Here is an 18,621-nt window from a genome sequence, read left to right on the forward strand (position 1 = left end):
CTAAAACTGGTTTACACCAGTGGAGGGTTGTTTCTCTTGATTTCTTGATGGCTTTTTGGCGAGTGTGGACTGGGAAGATTGTACCACGTGACCCGTTTCAGCGAATGGGAGGCTTGAAGTAAAATCATTTACTAATCTCGTTCCCAGGCTTTCTGAGAGCCTGAATGAGGTTGCTCATTTACTTGTTTAGCCATGATGATGATTATTATTGGCTATTGAAGGAATAATGGAAAGAACAGGACCATTTTGGAGCGAGGTACTCCTTTTGCTCTAACTCGGAGTAAAGGAACGTGATCTCGTTGTCTTTGGTTCGACAATGGTAACCTGGATTTGGCTGAATATAAACAAGTGAAAACCGTGCCTTCGCAGGTTGAAAAGATCTTTTTCCAGCCTCCAGTTAGCGAATTTAGGATATTAGCAGCCTCGCTCTTGAAGGGTGGGAAGAAGAAAAACCCCAGGAGCTACAATAGGTCGACAATTCTGACTGAGAGTGATCTGAAATTTATTTGTGTCGTTTTGTAAAATCCACGTGATGCTGGTTTAGTTTGTACAGGGATTCCTCGCATCCGTTAAGAAAATTAAAATATAAAAACTTTCACTCGGTTTAGCCTGAACGTCAGTCAGGTTAGCCTGAATAACGCTCCGGTTAGGCTGTTTATGGTGAGCTTTCAATGACATAAATGGAAACATGATTCAGTTAAAAAGTCGACAGTCTGCATTTTACCTTTGGTCTTCATTTTACCACGGTCCGCAGTCTCGTTTTACACTACTAACAGCACACAGTATTGGCCGTCAGAGACAAAAGAGCATGCCGGGTAAGCTACTTCTCAATACCTAATAAATTACCAATGTAAAAGATTTGGGAACATAATTTAAGCTGCACTAGGATTAATTAGTTACCAGAAATTGTAACCTTTCAAAACTTTGGGTACTTTCCATTATGCCAAAAATTCCGGAAAGTCAAATGGAAAGGTCACGGGAATATTCGCGATCACCTCTGGAGGTGGTCCACTTATTTCGGTCGGAATATTCCGACCGAATTTTGACAAACGGGTTCATTGCCGTACTTCTCTTCGCTTATGTAGGGAATTCGGAAAAGGAATGAAAAATGGTAAGACATTCCTCTTGGTTGCCCCGGTTTGATCGGAAACTGTCGTTCCATTTTCCTCGGGTATTCCCACTGGTTTCTGACCGGTCGGTTTGGCATAATGGAAAGCACCCTTTACTTCAAGTTGGTCATTTCTACAACAACAACAACAACATCTTTTATTTGAACACGGTGGGTTTTAAAGCTAATAGAGCTTATTGGGCCGTGCCGAAAAATGTCAATATGATAATAAAAAATTGAAAAATGCAAAAAAGATATGAATAAAATCAATAAAAGACGAAATCACAGTCAATTTGGGGACCCACTTGCGGTGACTCTTCACGAAAGTTCAAGTTTCTGAGGGCGGGAGGCTGTTTTCTGCCCTTTTAGCATGATCTCTGGCGGGCTGACAGCGGATGGTTCTAAAAGATTCCAAACAATGGATCTTCTGTAGGATGTAGGGTTTTTCATGTAATAAGTTCAAAAACGTTGTACGCTAACACGATTTTGATGACTGAGGTCATACTTCTTCTAAATGTAAGAAATGATCTCACCAAGACAATTACCAGTTTTGAAAATTGCAGTCACTATCTTTACGATAACTGCAGAAATTCTCCCGCGCTTATTGGCTAATTTTCATTGTCAATAAGCGGACAGACAAATGAATTCATAATTTATGCGATGCGTCAACGAGCGAAAGCGGACAATTTGACAATTTGTTATCGTAAAAAAAACAAATTGACGTCAGTTTTTCATGGGTTTGTCCTGTTATTGACAATGAATTTCGTCATAACATTGTCAAAAGTAGTCTGCGGATCCACAACTTTGACAATGTTATGACGAAATTCGAGATCAATAACAGGACGGACGCATGAAAAACTGACGTCAATTTGTAAATTTCACATTTTCACAATTCTGAATATCAACGCAAGCGACAGCAAAGGAATAATGCTGATGATCATTAATGTTATCTGCATTACAAGGATCTTGCTTGATGTCTGGACATCTTCTACACATTCACACAACGAACTGAAAATGTTTTTCGATTGTGTTCGGCACAACATATGTACAGAACGTTAGCTGTTATTTAAGGCAGTTTTATCATGAAGCGTTTTCACTAACGTGGCCAGCAGCCATGCAAATTTATTGGAACAAAAGAAAGTGTTTACATGAGAAAAGAATTTAACTCCCACAGGTCTGGTTTGGTACACCAACATTGCCGCCGTTTCATTGTTTTGGAACACCAATATGGCTGCTGTGACGTCACATGAAAACGCTCTATAAGAAAAATAGAATAATGGAATCATCAAGGTCTCTACAAATCTTATCAGCCTTGACTGATCTCAAAAAACCTTACATTCGCTAATTATTAAAAATGTTAAAAGTTCTAACAAGCCGGGAAAAGTAAGAACCAACCGAGCACACAACCTAAACTTATTTTTATAGTCACTGTTCAATATCGTAGCCAAAAAAATATGAAACAATTATTGATCAAATACCTGATCTTGTCGTTTTTCTTTCACTATATGTATTTCAAATTAAAAATTTACTTAACAAAACTTCCAAATTTGGTCTCTTGTGAAGATGGTCTGGATTCGGTTTTGAAACTGTTAACTGAGAAATGGGCAAAATTTTAAGTGCCAGCTTAGAAATGGGAGATCTGGGATCTGCAAAATTTACGCGTAGCTGACAAGTGGACTGAGACTTCTATTGATGGTCGAGACAAACGTTAAATGATAACCCCTATCCAGACCATCTGTCAAGAGGGATAATACAAACGTTTTTGGTACAGGAAAGTTTTAAGTCAGCTTAGTGCCTGTGGTGCTTTTCTTTGCCTCAAATGATTCACTTAAAGCAGGGTCTCTCAAAATCAGTTGTTCCAAGTGACAGAAGGGACTCTTCAATGCCTCGTTAAAAGTTTCAAGGCTGTAAGGACTGATCAAGTTTCTTCCTAAGTGAAGACGGCCCAGCTTGCAGTGGGGGCTTCTGAATGCATGCGGCAGGACAGCGATCCCTCCGTCACCAATTTCGTTTCCATCCAACATCAAACTGTGAAGCTTACAGTTATGGATCCTGAGTGCTGACAGTAATTGCGTCGCTCCTTCGTCACCGACATGGTTGCCATCGAGATCTAATCGCTCCAAACAGTTGCGTTTTCTGATTGCTGCAGCCAAACTCTTGCAGCCTTTGCTTTCAATTTGATTATGACTCAAATCAAGTTCTTGAAGGTTGCAGTTTGGGCTACCCAAACTTAGTGAAAGGTTTTCTACTCCCTCGTCCCCAATGACATTGCAGCTTAGGTTTAGACTTTTCACCTTACATTCTGGAGAACTAAGGGCTTTTGCTATCTTCCGAACTCCTTCGTTTGTGATGCTGTTACCAGCGAGGCCTAAACATGTCATTTGATTTTGCGGAAAAGTTAACACTTTTACACAATGGATGACTCCCTCATCTTCTAATTTGCAGCGGTTTAGTTCAAGGCACTTTAGTTTGCAACTTGGAACCATTAAGCAGGGTAACAGAGCCTCCACCCCAACTGCCTCAATGATATTTCCACTTAAATCAAGTTGCTCCAGGTTCTGCAAGGTATGAAATATGGAGATCAGTGAACGAAGGCCTTCGATGCCAATGTTGTTCCACGCCAGATTGAGCGAGGTTTGTCGAACTGACACCAAAAAAGGAACCCCGTCATCTCCAAGCTTGTTGCAGGAGAGATTTAACCTTGTGATTTTACTCTTCTCTTTCCGGAGAACCGTGGAAAGTTGCGCAACTCCTTGACTGCAGATCTCATTGGAGCTAAGGTTCAGTTCCTCCAAACATGTGTTTGATTCAAGTGCTGAAGATAGCTTCGACACACCTGAGCTTGTAATGTCATTTGCAGCTACGTTTAGGATCTTCAGTCGACATTCCTTCTTCTTGAGAGCTTCGGTCAATTCCTCGAGTCCCTCATCTTCCAACATGTTTCCCTTCAGATTTAACTCCTCGGTTGGGCCTTTACCAGGAAGCAGCAACTTCTGAGTCAGCTGTCGAGTGCCCATGACACTGATCTTGTTATCCGATAAATCGACAAGCCTGATGGACGCAAATGGAGAGACGCCAAGCACACGCGCAAGAGCAGAGCATTCCTCAACTCCAACATCGCAGGAAGGAAACCCCACAGAAGGGATTATCTTACTTGCTACTTTACGTGACAGTTTCTCATTTTTAACCTCGGCAACACACTTGATCATAACAATTTGCAGTTCCTTTTGTCTCCTTTTGCCAGGTTGAAATACGCTGGCTAGTTCCGTGACAAGATGAATAGCTTCTCTCTTCTTCTTGTCGGAAGCCTGTGATTCGCCAAATAAAAGACCGCAGGCAAACTGAAGCATGTCGTCTCGCCTACTTGAATCGCCTTCTTTAACTTGCTCGACCAAGCTTCCAAACCTCTTTAGTGAAGGGTCTGAGACAACGAAGCAGGCTGCTAGAAACGCCTGAAGGTAATCACTTCGAAAGGCGAAATGCGTTTCCGCGCAATCCTTCGGCATCGCAATCGGCTTGAAGTAGATGGAAATCATTTCCTGCGTTAAAATTGAGCGAAGGTTTTCACCACCAAAGGTGAAATTCTCTTCATCGACACTTTTCATTGCGAGAAAGCAGACTTTTGTGGGAATCCCGAGTAATGAGTGAAGAGGAACACACTGTGTTCTTGACTCTAATTCAGTGTGGATTGAAACTTGAGTGTCTGTCATGGCAGCTCCCTTTGATGAGCTTGAAGTCCTTGTTGAGTTCTCCTGAGCACCGGGTAAAGGTAACAAGTCTGCAGTTTCATCAAAATTGAGCGGTGCAGATGCTGACCGCTGCAACTGGATACTCATTTGTACAATCCCTTTGTAAAGTTCAGTGACAGTCTCTGGAATGTCCCCTCCTACCTCCAATGAAGATGCTCTGTGAGAGTTACGGATCCACTGCATAAAGGAGCACATGTAGAAACAATGCAATGGGACACAACATACGGAAAGCGTATTGTCTGTTAAACTCTCCACCAACACGAATGTGGCCAACTCGTCTTTGTCACAACCGTCATTTGCAAAATATACCTTAACATACTCCTTAATTTCCCGTGGAGAAAATCCCATGATGTTTGTTCGACTTCTAAAGCCGGAAAAATCTGGAGAGTTGCTGTGTGTTTGTCTGGAACACGTTAGAAGTGTAGCACCCTTCAATATCTTTCCTGTAACAAGTTTCGTCAGCATAACCGAGAAAGGCATTCTTTCTTCAAAACTGTCGGCAAAGTCGGTCTCTTGACAATCAAAATGTGATTCGCTGACGTTGTCAATAACGATTAGAATCGTTTTGGGATTGTCTTTCACAAAATCGAGGAGTTCTTCTTTAGGAAGATTCAAAGAAAGTTGACTGCTGATTAACTCCTCGAGGGAAACAGTACAAGTTGTGTCTTCCAGAGTCGTGAAGTCCAGCCAAAGGACAATCTTGGTCAGGGTCAAAATTGCGCATTCTCCTTTCGCCCACCTTCTCACGATTTTCTGTGCAAAAGTAGTTTTCCCAGTTCCTGCCTTTCCAGTTATCAAAATGCTAGAAATTTCGTCGCAGTTTTCCAGTTCCTTTTGGACAGATGCATTTCTCATAATAGAGTTTGAGCTTCTAGCTTCTGATAAAACTGGTCTTATGAAGATGTCGTCTAGTTTCAAGGCCTTGGTGTTTTCCAAGTAGAAGTGATCGATATATTCGGTTTTCTCCAAGTAGAACTTCTTCATGTCATCAAAGTACATTCTTAATGCATTGACAGGATCCTGACATATCTCCCTCAAGTGAAGGCGAAACAGGCTGAACTGTCGATCCGTTGGCATTACACACTCGCACCAGCATCCATTGTCGAGCTGTTCAGTTCGTTGAGCTTCGTCTCCGATGAAGACTGTTCTGCTTCTCGACCTTATAAGATGCAACATGTAAGCGAATTCCACAAGGCAAAACAATGTAAGAACCGCAAGTGCTAACAGCAGCGTAGTCTGGATGACAGATTTCTCCACACGGAATTTGTCAGTACAAATAGCATTTTGTGTCCCATTCTGAAGAACACATTGCAGACGGGCCGGGAATGAACGATGAGCATAGAAAATGTAAATGAAAAGTATCGCACCGTTGAAGAGAAGTTTTGCAAACAGATGTAAACAATATGCTAGATATAGACTGCATAGTGGAGTTATGTTTTCTCTCCTACGGAACCGCCAGAGTCTAGGAACGATGTAAACTGTGTACAGAAACCAAATCGCAAACAAACCGCCGCCATAAATTCTCGTCAAAACTAACTGAACACCCAGTGAGGGGTTGTCAGGACACTGCATGCTCTTCTGCTCCACGGTGCCGTTGCAAACGAAATTATCTTTTCTGGAATGAAGTATCTCTATTCCGATCAAGGTGGCCAAAAAAGACATCAACCAAACACAGAGTTGAAGTTGGCCAAAATGTGACTGAGACTTCCACACCAGTAGCATAACTTCCTTGGCTTTGATTGCCATGGTGGCACTTGTTAGGCACTTAAAAAGAATGACCAGCATTCTAGTGAACTTCGAAATTAAAATTTCTCATAACTTAAAGAGGTGTAAGTACCATTTTAAGTTAAGTCAAAGAAGGGATGGATGAACTAAATTGGAAATGTTTGAAGGGAACCTAAGTAATATCTGTGAGGTCAACAGAGATTCAACCCACGAAACATAATTTTTCTCTGGCCCCATTTGGAAAGAAATCTCCCGGAATATTCTGTTAAATAAGAAAGCATGATAAAAAATGTCCATTAATGCTCTGTCTGTTATATAGTCATGGTGTCATCAACGACAACTTTCACAGGCGCAAGAAAGGAAGAAAATTAAAAAAAATTTGCGTGATTTAGCGTGACCTAGGGTGACTTGCGGTACGTTATCTATCTAACCGGAAAGAAATATGCTAATATATATTTCTTTTTGCCACGGGTCGTGCATGTGAGCATGAACGAATGCGTAAACTTTTCTGTGACTCTAATATGAACAGTCAGCTAATATGATTCACAATGGCGGTATAATTGATTAATTCATCTGACACAATTGAATTGTAATGTGTTGAGATGTTGACTTACCAAGGTTGTGATTTCGATTCCTGGTCCTCTTCGATTTGTCGACTGCGAAAAACTGCAATATACAATCCGCTAACGTTCCTTCAAAACCATCAAGTTTAACAAACCGTTACATGTGAAAACGCCAACTATTAATCTTGAATAAAGACACTGCTTTAGCAAGTTCCTTAACGAAACGTTTCCGCTCGCTGTTCAAATAGAAGTTTCAAGATTTTGATAGGTCTTGATTTAGTCCACCAACGCGACGTAACACAATACTCTGGATGGCAACGGGTGAAACAGTGTCTAATTGAGAAGGAAAGAGCTTTCAAGTGCTGTTTCCTTGCCCCCCGTCTTAGGGCTTATATTATCCGACTGCTCTTGTGGGCCACATGTGGTTCAGTTACTGACAGCTGACAAAAATGACAACTGACAAAAATCAGATCATTGCTGTTTTATCACCCTCCAACAAAGCCCTGTTGTCTAATTATCGCTTTTATTTTGGATGTATTAAAATTGATAACATTTGACGTCTTATGAAATACTTTTGCTTTATTATACTGGCTTTCATCCGACACTTGTTGACCCAAAGAGGCGTCCTTAAATCAACAGGAAAAATGTGTTAGATAAACATTGATTTTTTTTCCTTCAAGCGCACAGCCACACTCTTTGCGGTGGCTATAAACATACTAATAAGTTTCCGCCGTTTCAGTTCGCCGCCATAATTTTAGTAACTGAATGTTCAAACATCATAACAAGGGAGGTAGAAAACGAGAGAGAATATGTGATAACTGGGACAACAATGAGAATGTGTTAAATCCTCGAAGCATCTGTTACCAATTTTTTTACGCACGCAATCAAGGAGAGGAGGAAATAGTCAGACCAAATCTATTTTTAGGTTGGTTGATCTCCCTGACTTGGCCACGAGGCATGTACGTATGCTTAAAAGCATACATGTGCAGTGGGGAAAAAATGGCTAAAAGGGTAACGCTCCTCGTTGCCACAACTTGTAGTGACTTGGAAACGGATCCAGCATATCATTTCATATCATAAGCTTGTAAGAAGCTTTCTCTTCATGCACTGGCAGAAGTATTACATCAAACTAGCTTGCACAGCGGGAAATTTATTTATTGAAGCTGCTGTTATCTTACAGTTATGACGAGGTTAATAAACTAGATATCAAACAACAAAGCCAACGATTTCCCCACTCCGATGTCCCAACTCTCTGACGCCACAATGCCGCAGAAACTAATGTGACATCCTATTGACGACAGCGCAAAGCCTGTCAATGTTAATAAAATTCTCTAGTCGGGTCTTCTTGTAAACTATGTACAGATTGAAACAACGTTTTAAAAAGTATGTTTACCTAGTAATCGACTATTGCACTACGTTTTGGCCACCATGGCTTGGTCCCACTTGCATAATAAGAAAATCAGATCCATAATAATAGAATTTTAAAAGCTATGAACCACCATAAAATAGGTCACTTTGAAATTCGAAATGACTTTATGCCTCAATATGAAGGCTGCTGAAAAGGGTTTTTTATTTCGCAAAGCACTTAGCCTCATTATGAAACAGAGGCGAAAGACTTATGGCGTCACAGAGGCCTTATTTGTTTATGCTGTTGTTTGGAAACACCAATGTGACAGACATAATACGCTTCATTGGTCCCTTGAGAATCTCGATGTTTCCTGACACGAAGTCGTGGAAAGCTTCGAGATTCGAGGGGAGAAAACTGTTTCCCAAGGAACCAGTAATTAAGTGTTCTGTTATATAGCTGACGTTTAGTGTAAAGTAATAAGGCAAGAAGAAATCAAAATAACCTCTGATCTGGTTAGTGAATGAACGGGCAAAAATTCTTAATTGTTGCCCGCCGGGAGGCATCTAGATTTTAAGCCATTGCCACGTGACCATAAATCAACTAATAAGAGCGCGCGTTAGATTCAACTAAGCTCCAGCTATTTGATGTCTGTCACGTTACTGTTCCCCTCCAACTTCCATCAAAGATTGCGTGATGATTTCACGTTAAGTATGCATACAAGACTAATAGGTAGCTGACCAGTATAACAAGGAATTTTTACATAGTGGGACCATAATTATCATATCAATAAAACTTGAGTTAAATAATGTCGTATAGCTGTATAAAAATAAATAAATAAATATCAATGAGATAAAGCCCTTTTGGGACTAGCTAGCAGGAAACAATGAAATTACTGCCCATTTGCGACAAAAATTTCAGAAAATATCCACTGGAGTCTTAATTTGAGGCCTGTAATGGGCCGGAAGTGCCGCTATAATAACGAGAGGTGCACGTTGCATAATTAAATGTAGAACGCACGTGAGTGCATAATTCAGCATAAATTTTTCCCGTCTGTCTGGCTTACTTTTATCATCACTACATTTCTCAGGTCCTTCCGTTTTTCTTATATGACCTGTACTGCTTTAAGGTACCGCACGAAAGCCTTTACAATGTTTACTGTGCTTATTACATATCCCTTAGAATATTGGATAAACTGTAATGCAAGGACCACTTGTACAAACAGCAGCGGAGTGAAGCCGGATCTTGGTTTAGATCAGGATCAGCAGTGTAAAATAAAGCATAAAACCAATTGAAAGGCTGACCAGAGGGCTGAAAAGGGTAAATTTAATGCCCAAATTGTTTTTTTTTTTAAATGGTTTTTTAAATTAACCCTTTTCAGCCGTCCGGTCAGCCTTTCAATTGGTTTTATGCTTAATGCTATTGTCTTTGTTATGTTGTTGTTGTTGTTGTTGTTAGCACCCTCTGCCCCGAACTAACCCCATCCCCGGTCACCTAAAATAAAATAAGGGATGCCAACGAAACTTGATTATTGATTAAAATTCAAAATAATCGCTATTCACTTTCTTTAAGTATGTTTAGTCGCTCAGCAAAGTTCGAAAATAGCATTCTAAATGATTTAGCAAACGTACACTTATCAGTTTGAGCTCCAATTCATCTTTCGTTCAAAAGGTAAAAGCGCACGGAGCGAAATTTCTCCTCGACAGTGATGAAACCAAACATATCTCTATGTACCCGAAATCTATGCTAGTACCAAAGGACTTTGATCTAACCTTTTGTCGTTTGCTTGTGATCAATAAGAAATGTTTTGTTTACTCTGGTTCGGGGTAATCATCAGATTATGTGTAATCATCAACGACAATAAGAGTTTATTCTTTAAAATTGAATTAATTAGTATGTATTACTTTATTCATTTAAAGAAAATATGAATCAGTTCACCATCAGTATCACTCCGTTATGATCCAGCGGTCCATTACATTCCACCTAGGAAAGATGAAGGACCCAGGGAGGAGGGGTGTGGGCTGAAGCATAACTCATCTTCTCTTGTTTCCAAGAATTAGGTACTAATAGCTATTATGTCAATCCACATAGCGAGTTAAAATTGTTGCAAAACTGTACATTGTGTTGCTGATCCTGTAGCTGCTCCAGAAAATTGAGCTTCAAAAAGGTCCGTAACACCGCCAGTGAGAAAATGTTTCCTGGACAGGATTATTTTGTTATAGTGAAGACTAATGTTAATTCTCCAGATTTCATTCTTTAAAATCACCATTTCTCTATATTGGAATTTCAAGTCAATATCAAATTCCATGACTGTATGTTCTTTAAAGTTCCAATAAACGCATTGAAGTGACATACATTGAAACTATTTGCCAGACATCCGCTGTGATTAAAAGTTTGTCCTTCGCTGAACTTGAAAATCCCGAAGAAATTAGCACTTTTTACGCACATAGCTCAACATCGTGCACGTGTTGAAATTCTCATTATGCCAATAAAGCATGGCGGGAGTTCTTATATAATGTCCCCTTAATGTAACCAAGAGATGATAATCTTTTCTTGCTGTAACACACTGCAGAGCATGGTAACGACCTTGTAAAATATATGCGATCTACCAGTGGTTCAGTTGTAATGTTCTTTAGTGATCATTTATTTCACCATGTTGGTTCCGACGCAGTTATTTAGCCTCTTAAGCTTCTTGGTAGTATTCAAATCTCGTCTCTAAAAGCTCTCTCTGAATAGTGTATTTTTATAATGTACCGCCTTGATGAAACTTGGAGCAAACAGTTGGCCATCACGGACACTCTTAGAAATGATTACATCATCACAACTACGTGATCAAACAGGCGTCTCAGTTTTAACTCGAACCTCTTCCAGTCCAAACGAGTTGGGTGAACTGACAGTCATTTGCCCGGAGGGACTAGTGACGGGTCCGTTGAAGACGTCGTCGTCATTTTGCTCTCTGCCGCACTCGCCATTTTCAGCCATTTCCAGAGCTTGGTTAATTTCCTCTCGCTTGTAAAAGTAGTTGAAATTTGAGACAATAACTGGCACTGGAAGAGCTATAGTTAGCACACCTGAAATGGCGCAGATTGAACCCACAATTTTACCTCCAAACGTCAGCGGTGTCATGTCCCCATATCTACCCAAGAAACAAAACATTGTAATGAAACAATGAACTGAATGTAAACATTACTGAATACTTTTCTTTATGCTTGGGAAGCGCGGTGGCTTCATGGTTAGTGCGCTCGCCTCCGGATCGAGCGGTCCGGATTCGAGCCCTGGCCGGGAACATCATGTTATGTTCTTGGGCAAGACACTTTACTCTCACAGCGCCTCTCTCCACCCAGGTGTATAAATTGGTACCGACGAATTTAATGCTGTGGGTAACCCTGTGATGGACTGGCATCCCATCCAGGCGGAGTAGAAATACTTCTAATCGCTTCATGCTACTGAAACCGGGATGAGCTCGGACCTGATGGGCCACTTGGCTCGTATGCAGACTTAAACCTTTACACCAAGCCATAGAAAATACAACCAATCGCACTGATTGTGCTGTCCACTGTATTTTCTATGGCATGGGAAATTCTAGTGACTTGGGGGATATTCCATGGTATACCACTACAAAGCGTTGAATAACTAGTATATATCATGTTTATTTTGGTTTAATGTTTTAACCCTTTGAATACCAAACTTTCGCCAAAAAATACCGTTTTTAACCGTTTAGTCAGATTTTTTGGCTACCATGACGCTAAATAAGCCTAAGTTTTGCTAAGAAAACTTTTTTTACCAAAAGGAGAGATTTTTCGAGGATTAGGTACAAAATTGGACAGTATTTCAATTCTGGGCATAAGCCAATTAATTTTTTTTTTGCCATTAACCCTTCTCAATTTTGTTTGTTCCCCCTTTCCTTTCTTTTTTTCTCGGCCCCTTTACTCTGGCTACCTTTTGCGTTGCATGTTTTTTTTGGCTGCCGGGAAAAGTTGGATGTTAATTATGGGCGAAGCCTAGAAATGGACCTTGATCAATCATAGGCGTAGTGGACCATTTTACCACCGTTTTTGCACCAAAACTGATAACGTTGTTTTTCGATTTGCGACGTCGGAATGTCGTCGATATCTATAAACCTGACCATTGTAGGGAAAGGCCTAGCCTAGTACTACCATCTGCTTATCAATAATATCTGGTGACATTTAAATTGATGACGTCACAAGTGGTACAAAGAACACGACCATTAAGTGGCCGTATATGGCTACTTGGGCGTCAAAGGGTTAAAGGAAACTAACTTAGAAATCTTCATTTTCCTGCAATTCAGGTTTTCTTCTTTTTCTGCCCATTGTATAGTTTACAAGAAATTGATGACGTCACAAGTAGTACAAAGAACACGACCATTAAGTGGCCGTATATGGCTACTTGGGCGTCAAAGGGTTAAAGGAAACTAACTTAGAAATCTTCATTTTCCTGCAGTTCAGTTTTTCTTCTTTTTCTGCCCATTGTATAGTTTACAAGATAATCTCTATCAAAAATTTGATTTAACTATCTAAAAATGTTAAGCAAGAAAGGAAAATGCTGGCATGCAATGCTCTCTCCAGACCCCTAGAGGCCCCGTGTCTTCAAATGCTAATATTACAAAGTCCGGCTCTTAGACGTTTGCCATTGCCGAAAGGCAATGGAACTCATCGATGGAGTGAATTTAAGGAAAATTTCTAAAAGATCGGTTAAAGAGGTTATATAGCCAATTATGCTCGGTCATCGTCAAAAATGCGAAACCTTCACATAATGCAACTGTAAATATATGAGAAATCATATATTTGAACTGCGGGCAAAGGTGCAAAGACATGTATGATCACGGCAGTTGTATACATGGCTTAAGGCAGCTGTGAAAATAAAGCCTGGAAAACGTTTTGAACGAGATTCGAGCCCTTGACTTCGAATCCCGTTCAAGCCTGCATTTTTTTTACAGCTTTAATCTCATAGCTGCTTAAGTTGTGTACATTACTGCGAAGATCAATCATATCTTCGCAGGTTTCACATAATTTTGACGTAATTCAAAGATTGTGCGGACAGGTCATGGCTCTGCCATAAACGAAACTCCATGACCATTTTATTATTCTAAGTTTTACAAGTTTATCAAATAATATTCAGATACTGAGATTAGAAGACTAACATTTACTTCAGCCGCAAATAGGAAAAATGCTAACCTAAGGCATGACGAAGTGGAAAATAAATATCATATGTTAGATCATATTATTGCGTACTTTTACCCTACAAACTCCCCATCCCTCCCCTCACATGCAGATGCTTGTGTAAAGAACAGGCATATATCGACTTTGCGAAAAGGATACAACTAATTTTCTTTTCCTAGCAAGATTGTTGTTACTCACTAGCTCTGCGGTTTCTTTTGATGTCGTGAATAATTGAAAAGGGCGGTGGAGGGCTTATATTTTTAAAGTCGCTTTTGGGTTGATATCTACTGAAATATTTACTTGAGACAATATTGTTATTAAAGTATGTTCAATTCAATTACTTTCAAGATACCAATAACGCATTTTGAGACGGTAAGAATGTTATTTTTACATGTTCTGTACACAATAATAGCAATTATCTACGGGAGGTAAGTAATGCAGGTTATTTACTGTTTTCTTGACCAATCAAAGCGTCCGACAAACAGTACAATATTATACAATAGGAAATGTGCCGAGTGAGGCATTTGTCAATAACACTTCAAATAGACAATTCTAGAAAAGATTTTAACAGATATTTCTCGTATGTCAGTATTTTTCCGGTTCGCTATTTGTATAAAATTTGAGTTCTAGAGGTTGAGCTAACCAAAGAAAATTGTCACTGATAAATACGACTGACAGAAGACCTTAAAAAGTGCTTAATTTAAAAGCTGTTTATTAATCAAGGTCGCATTGTCAAAAGTTTGAATACGTTTTTTCGCATTTTGATTAAGGACTTCACCGATATATCCATAATTTAAGAGTTACTTTACTGAACTCTCTGTAAGATGCTTTAAAATGTTTGATCATAAACCTCTCGCTTTGAGATGTTGATTGGCGTACACTATTTAAGAATTCTTTTAATAAACGTCAATACCTTTTACTTCCCACAGTCGGCAACTTTGGACCTATTAGTTAAGTATTTGTTTTGCAGATGAAAAACGAAAGTGAGAGAATTGTGCGATCAGACTAAAAGAAATGCATTTTTTCGAATTGCTTCTTTATATAGTACACATTATGGAGTTTTGCTTTGTATCAAAAAACAACATTACTGTATACCGACTAAAAGAAAATTTTCAATAGCTAAGCCTAAAAGACAGCAACGCCTCATAAAGTACTTGTAAAGAGCTTATTTCGCTTAAATGTTTGCGCACTAGGGTTCCACCGCAGAGTTCAAAGTTTCATCATGGTAATAGATTCCAGGTTTGACTGAAACAAATTTTAGGTAGAAGAAATTTGCAAAAATTGGATCACAATTAAAATTTAAAAACATGATGGCGTGTTGTTATGTGGAACTTTTATAAGGCGCACAATGCAACATATATAGTGCTTCAAATGATGATTTCTCACACGTACAAAAGCACTCATCAATCAAGAGAACTGCAGGCGCATGGGAGGGAGAAGAGAAATTTCTTTGCCCCTTCCCATAATCCTTCACTGCAGCTCGTTTTGCTGATAGCAACGATGGCAACATATATTTGTCGGTGGAATGAAATTGAAAGATCCCATGCTGCATTTTTTTTTTTTTTTTTTTTTTCAATTTTAAATGCACTTTTCTGTGATGCTTTCTTCTTCCCATACGAATCACCTTACTTGACCTCACTCAGATTGATGTAATTCCTAAAGTTCCATCAATTCAAGCAAAACCAATTCAGCATGTGTATTCTTCTGCACAACGTAATGAAAAGGTAATACGACAGCTTGCTTGCCCAGTCTGCAATTTACATTTAATCGATTCAAACAGTTCCCCTGACTGGCAAATTGTTCCTTTCCAGTTTGACTGCAGACTTCGGAATTTCTCATCCAATTATTTCTAAATTGGACAGAATATTCCTAAAACATTAATATGTACCAGTATATCGACGTCATGTGAATAGCTCATTGCCTGCCTTGTTGACTTAATAAAGACTGACCCTGACAGAGTCGACCTGAGACCACAAGACAAAAGAAACATTGCTCAACCTCTAACTGTTCTGTCTTAAAAACAAACGGCTTTCTTCGCGTGTCTCACAGCAGTTTATTTCCCTGAACAACACGTAGATATTTTCTTCTCAAAAACAATTATCGGGATCTCTTTAAATGAAAGCCCGTCTCAAATTTTAAGTCCATTAGTCCATTAAATTCTAGTAAAAAATTAAACTGCTACTGGTGAATTTTATTTTATGGAAAGGCTTTCAGTCTTACATTCGAGTCGTTTTAATTCAAATGAACAATGGAAACTGGCCGGTTTCTGATATATCGCTGACATTTTTTAAAATTGAAATGTACAACATATTTGCTATAAAATTGTAATTATACTTAAGCGAAATTCATTGCTTTTCGATCGCGCTGGTAACCGTCTCATGGTGAAAATATTCTTGAATGATTTACAGATCGAAGCGTTCGATAAGACAGAATTAATTTTAAATAAACAATTTTATGTTCAAAAACGTCATTTCTCGTTAATGAAACGAATGGGTGGACCATTCATTTCAGTCAAACATATTGTTCAATGATTTACGACATCCCGTTTCTAGTTCTTGTCACGTATTTTTGAACATTATATTCTTTCAGCTCCTTGAATAAAGTAATTAAATTGAGATTCAGGAAATTTTGAACTCGTAATATAAGCCGTATGTTCCTAGTTCAAGAGTGACAGGTTGTCGATATAAGTAAGGTAAGACGAGAAACACAAATAGAATCTCTGCACTGCCAGAACAAGGAGGCTTACTTCCATAAAAGCGTCAGAATCAATACTTAACTAAGAATTGGTTGGTCATCAATTTAGCTTTAAAGACTAAATGAGGAAATTCTTGACTTACCCGACCGTTGTCATAGTAACCACTGCCCACCAGAATGCATCAGGGATGCTTTTGAATTGGCTGTTTTTGCTGTCTTGTTCGGCGTAGAAAACAGCGCTTGCAAACAGCACTACTCCGATCAACAGGAAAAATATAAGCATGGCTAGTTCCCTCGAGCTTGAGCGAAGAGTATAACCGAGGACTTGTAAGCCTTTGGAGTGACGCGAGAGCTTGAAGATGCGGAAAACTCGCACAAGTCGAATGACTCGAAGTACAGCTAACGACGTGACCCGGGCTTCATTCATTGGAAGTGTAATATAGTACGGCAATATCGCCACTAGGTCAATAATATTTAAAAATGTGCGAATAAAGACCAACTTTTGCGGCGACGATAGCAACCGCACTACATATTCTAGAGTAAACCAAGCGATACATAGCACCTCGATTACGCGGTACCAAACTTCCTGAGCTTGATCGCTATCACTGTACTTTTCGCAACCAGGTCCACTTGAGTCATTCTTGCATCTTATGCTCGGCAGAGTCTCGAGGCAAAATACGACGATGGACAGAATAATAACCGAAACTGACCACATAGCTAGAAAACGCGCGGGCATAGAGCTATCGGGGTACTCGAATAATTCCCATATCCTCCTCTGTGTTTGGTTAGTCGGCAATACAGGTTTCTTCTCGCTAATGTAGCCCTCGTCTATCTCCAATCGCTGAAGATATTCCTTGCCAAGCTCAAAAAATTTCACTTCTTCCGAGAAAACGTAGAAGGGAACACCACTAGGTCGCACTAGCTTGCCATTCGACTGATAAAAAAATAAAATGGCCTCGAACGATGAGCGATTTCTGTCGAAAAAATATTCATTGTTTTCAATGTCATAGTAGAAATCCCTTTTTGCCGAAGAACCGAGCAGGGTTTCCGGGAACTGACAAAGCGTTTGTTCGAAGGTTTCAAAGCGTAGTCCACTAACGTTGATGATAATCCTTCGACCCTTATCGCCGCTTTCTCCCGCAAGCGATGGCTTGGGTGTCTGAACACTCGAGTTGTTGCTCGGTTGTTCACTGATGTGATTCAATCCACGATTGAAGGGCTCCATTCGCCCTCCCAGATGGCAATAAAGCAATTGGAAAAACGAGCAATTGATGTCCTTTTAAGTCTTGGAGAGTTATCGAATAAATACAGCGAAAATTTAGTTATGTCAGAACAACTCTCAAGTTATATCTTTCGCACGCAGCACTCGGCAAGTTCGAATGTTTCCTTGAAAGATTTTGTTCGCTCTCATAAAGTGGGCGACATTCAACAACGACATATGACAGGTGGCGGCCTGAATACTGTTTTTATTGTTTTCTACGCGCTGTCATTTTAGAATTGTAAATTTACAGAAAGACTACATGAATAATTCAAATAGGTTAATGTATTCAGAACACGGAGATTTTCTGAACAAGTTGTTAACTCGCGTACATTTGATCAGATCAAGAAATGAATGAAAACATCCGAGAACTTACAAATTAAACGAAAAATTCAGTTTGCAAAACGTCGACAATTTATTTCTTAGAATTCAGGAAACTTTGTTCAAAGTATATTATTATTTCTCAAACGATTTATAATCTTCGAGTATTGTTGAATGGTAAGTATTTGAAGTAAAAGAAATGAAATTCGGTGGTTCGGAAACAAGAACGAGGAGATTTGGTTGTTGGTTAAAGACAACTTTGCATAACAAAAGTATCTGAAAGGATCTGAATTAGGTAGCAAATTATCATTTTAATGTAAGGCCACATGCTTTGAGGTAATGCATGAAACCAAAATATCTAAAAAAATAAAACATTAAATGAAAAGTCAAAAAAGAAAATTAAACTTCAAAATTAGTTACAAAACAGGTATTTTAATTTTGTCGATATCAGTGGAAAGTACGAGAAACGCGCTGTGGAGAAAATCTCTTCGAAAAGCCATCTTCCTTTAATTCTACCACTTAAGCTTTTTTTCAAATGCTATTTATATGAAATATTCACTAGCTCGTGAATTTCACCAAAGATAACATCAACAACAATAAAACCATCTTTATGTCTTAATAAGTGCTCAGGATTCTCCAATGTGTAGATCGCACAAAGTCCTAAATCAACGCGAATCA

At 39.3% G+C, this 18,621-nt stretch overlaps 2 protein-coding genes across 2 annotated transcripts; both read right to left on the reverse strand.

Annotated features, from left to right (window-relative positions):
- Positions 1–67: 67 nt before the first annotated feature.
- On the reverse strand, positions 68–7,454 carry LOC145491490 (NACHT, LRR and PYD domains-containing protein 14-like). Its single transcript, XM_081470726.1, has 2 exons — positions 7,197–7,454; positions 68–6,621 (listed from the first exon to the last, which is right to left on the reverse strand). Exon 2 carries the CDS (start codon positions 6,601–6,603, stop codon positions 2,887–2,889), a length of 3,717 nt encoding a protein of 1,238 aa, XP_081326852.1. The 5' UTR covers positions 6,604–6,621; positions 7,197–7,454; the 3' UTR covers positions 68–2,886.
- An 813-nt stretch (positions 7,455–8,267) lies between these two features.
- On the reverse strand, positions 8,268–18,065 carry LOC145491520 (potassium voltage-gated channel subfamily A member 2-like). The gene is made up of 2 exons (XM_081470765.1): positions 16,508–18,065; positions 8,268–11,626 (listed from the first exon to the last, which is right to left on the reverse strand). The coding sequence occupies exons 1-2, from the start codon at positions 17,587–17,589 to the stop codon at positions 11,323–11,325; spliced, it is 1,386 nt and encodes a 461-aa protein (XP_081326891.1). The 5' UTR covers positions 17,590–18,065; the 3' UTR covers positions 8,268–11,322.
- Positions 18,066–18,621: the final 556 nt, after the last annotated feature.

This window comes from Orbicella franksi, chromosome 6, assembly GCF_964199315.1.
Source record: "Orbicella franksi chromosome 6, jaOrbFran1.1, whole genome shotgun sequence".
Lineage (NCBI taxonomy): Eukaryota > Metazoa > Cnidaria > Anthozoa > Scleractinia > Merulinidae > Orbicella > Orbicella franksi.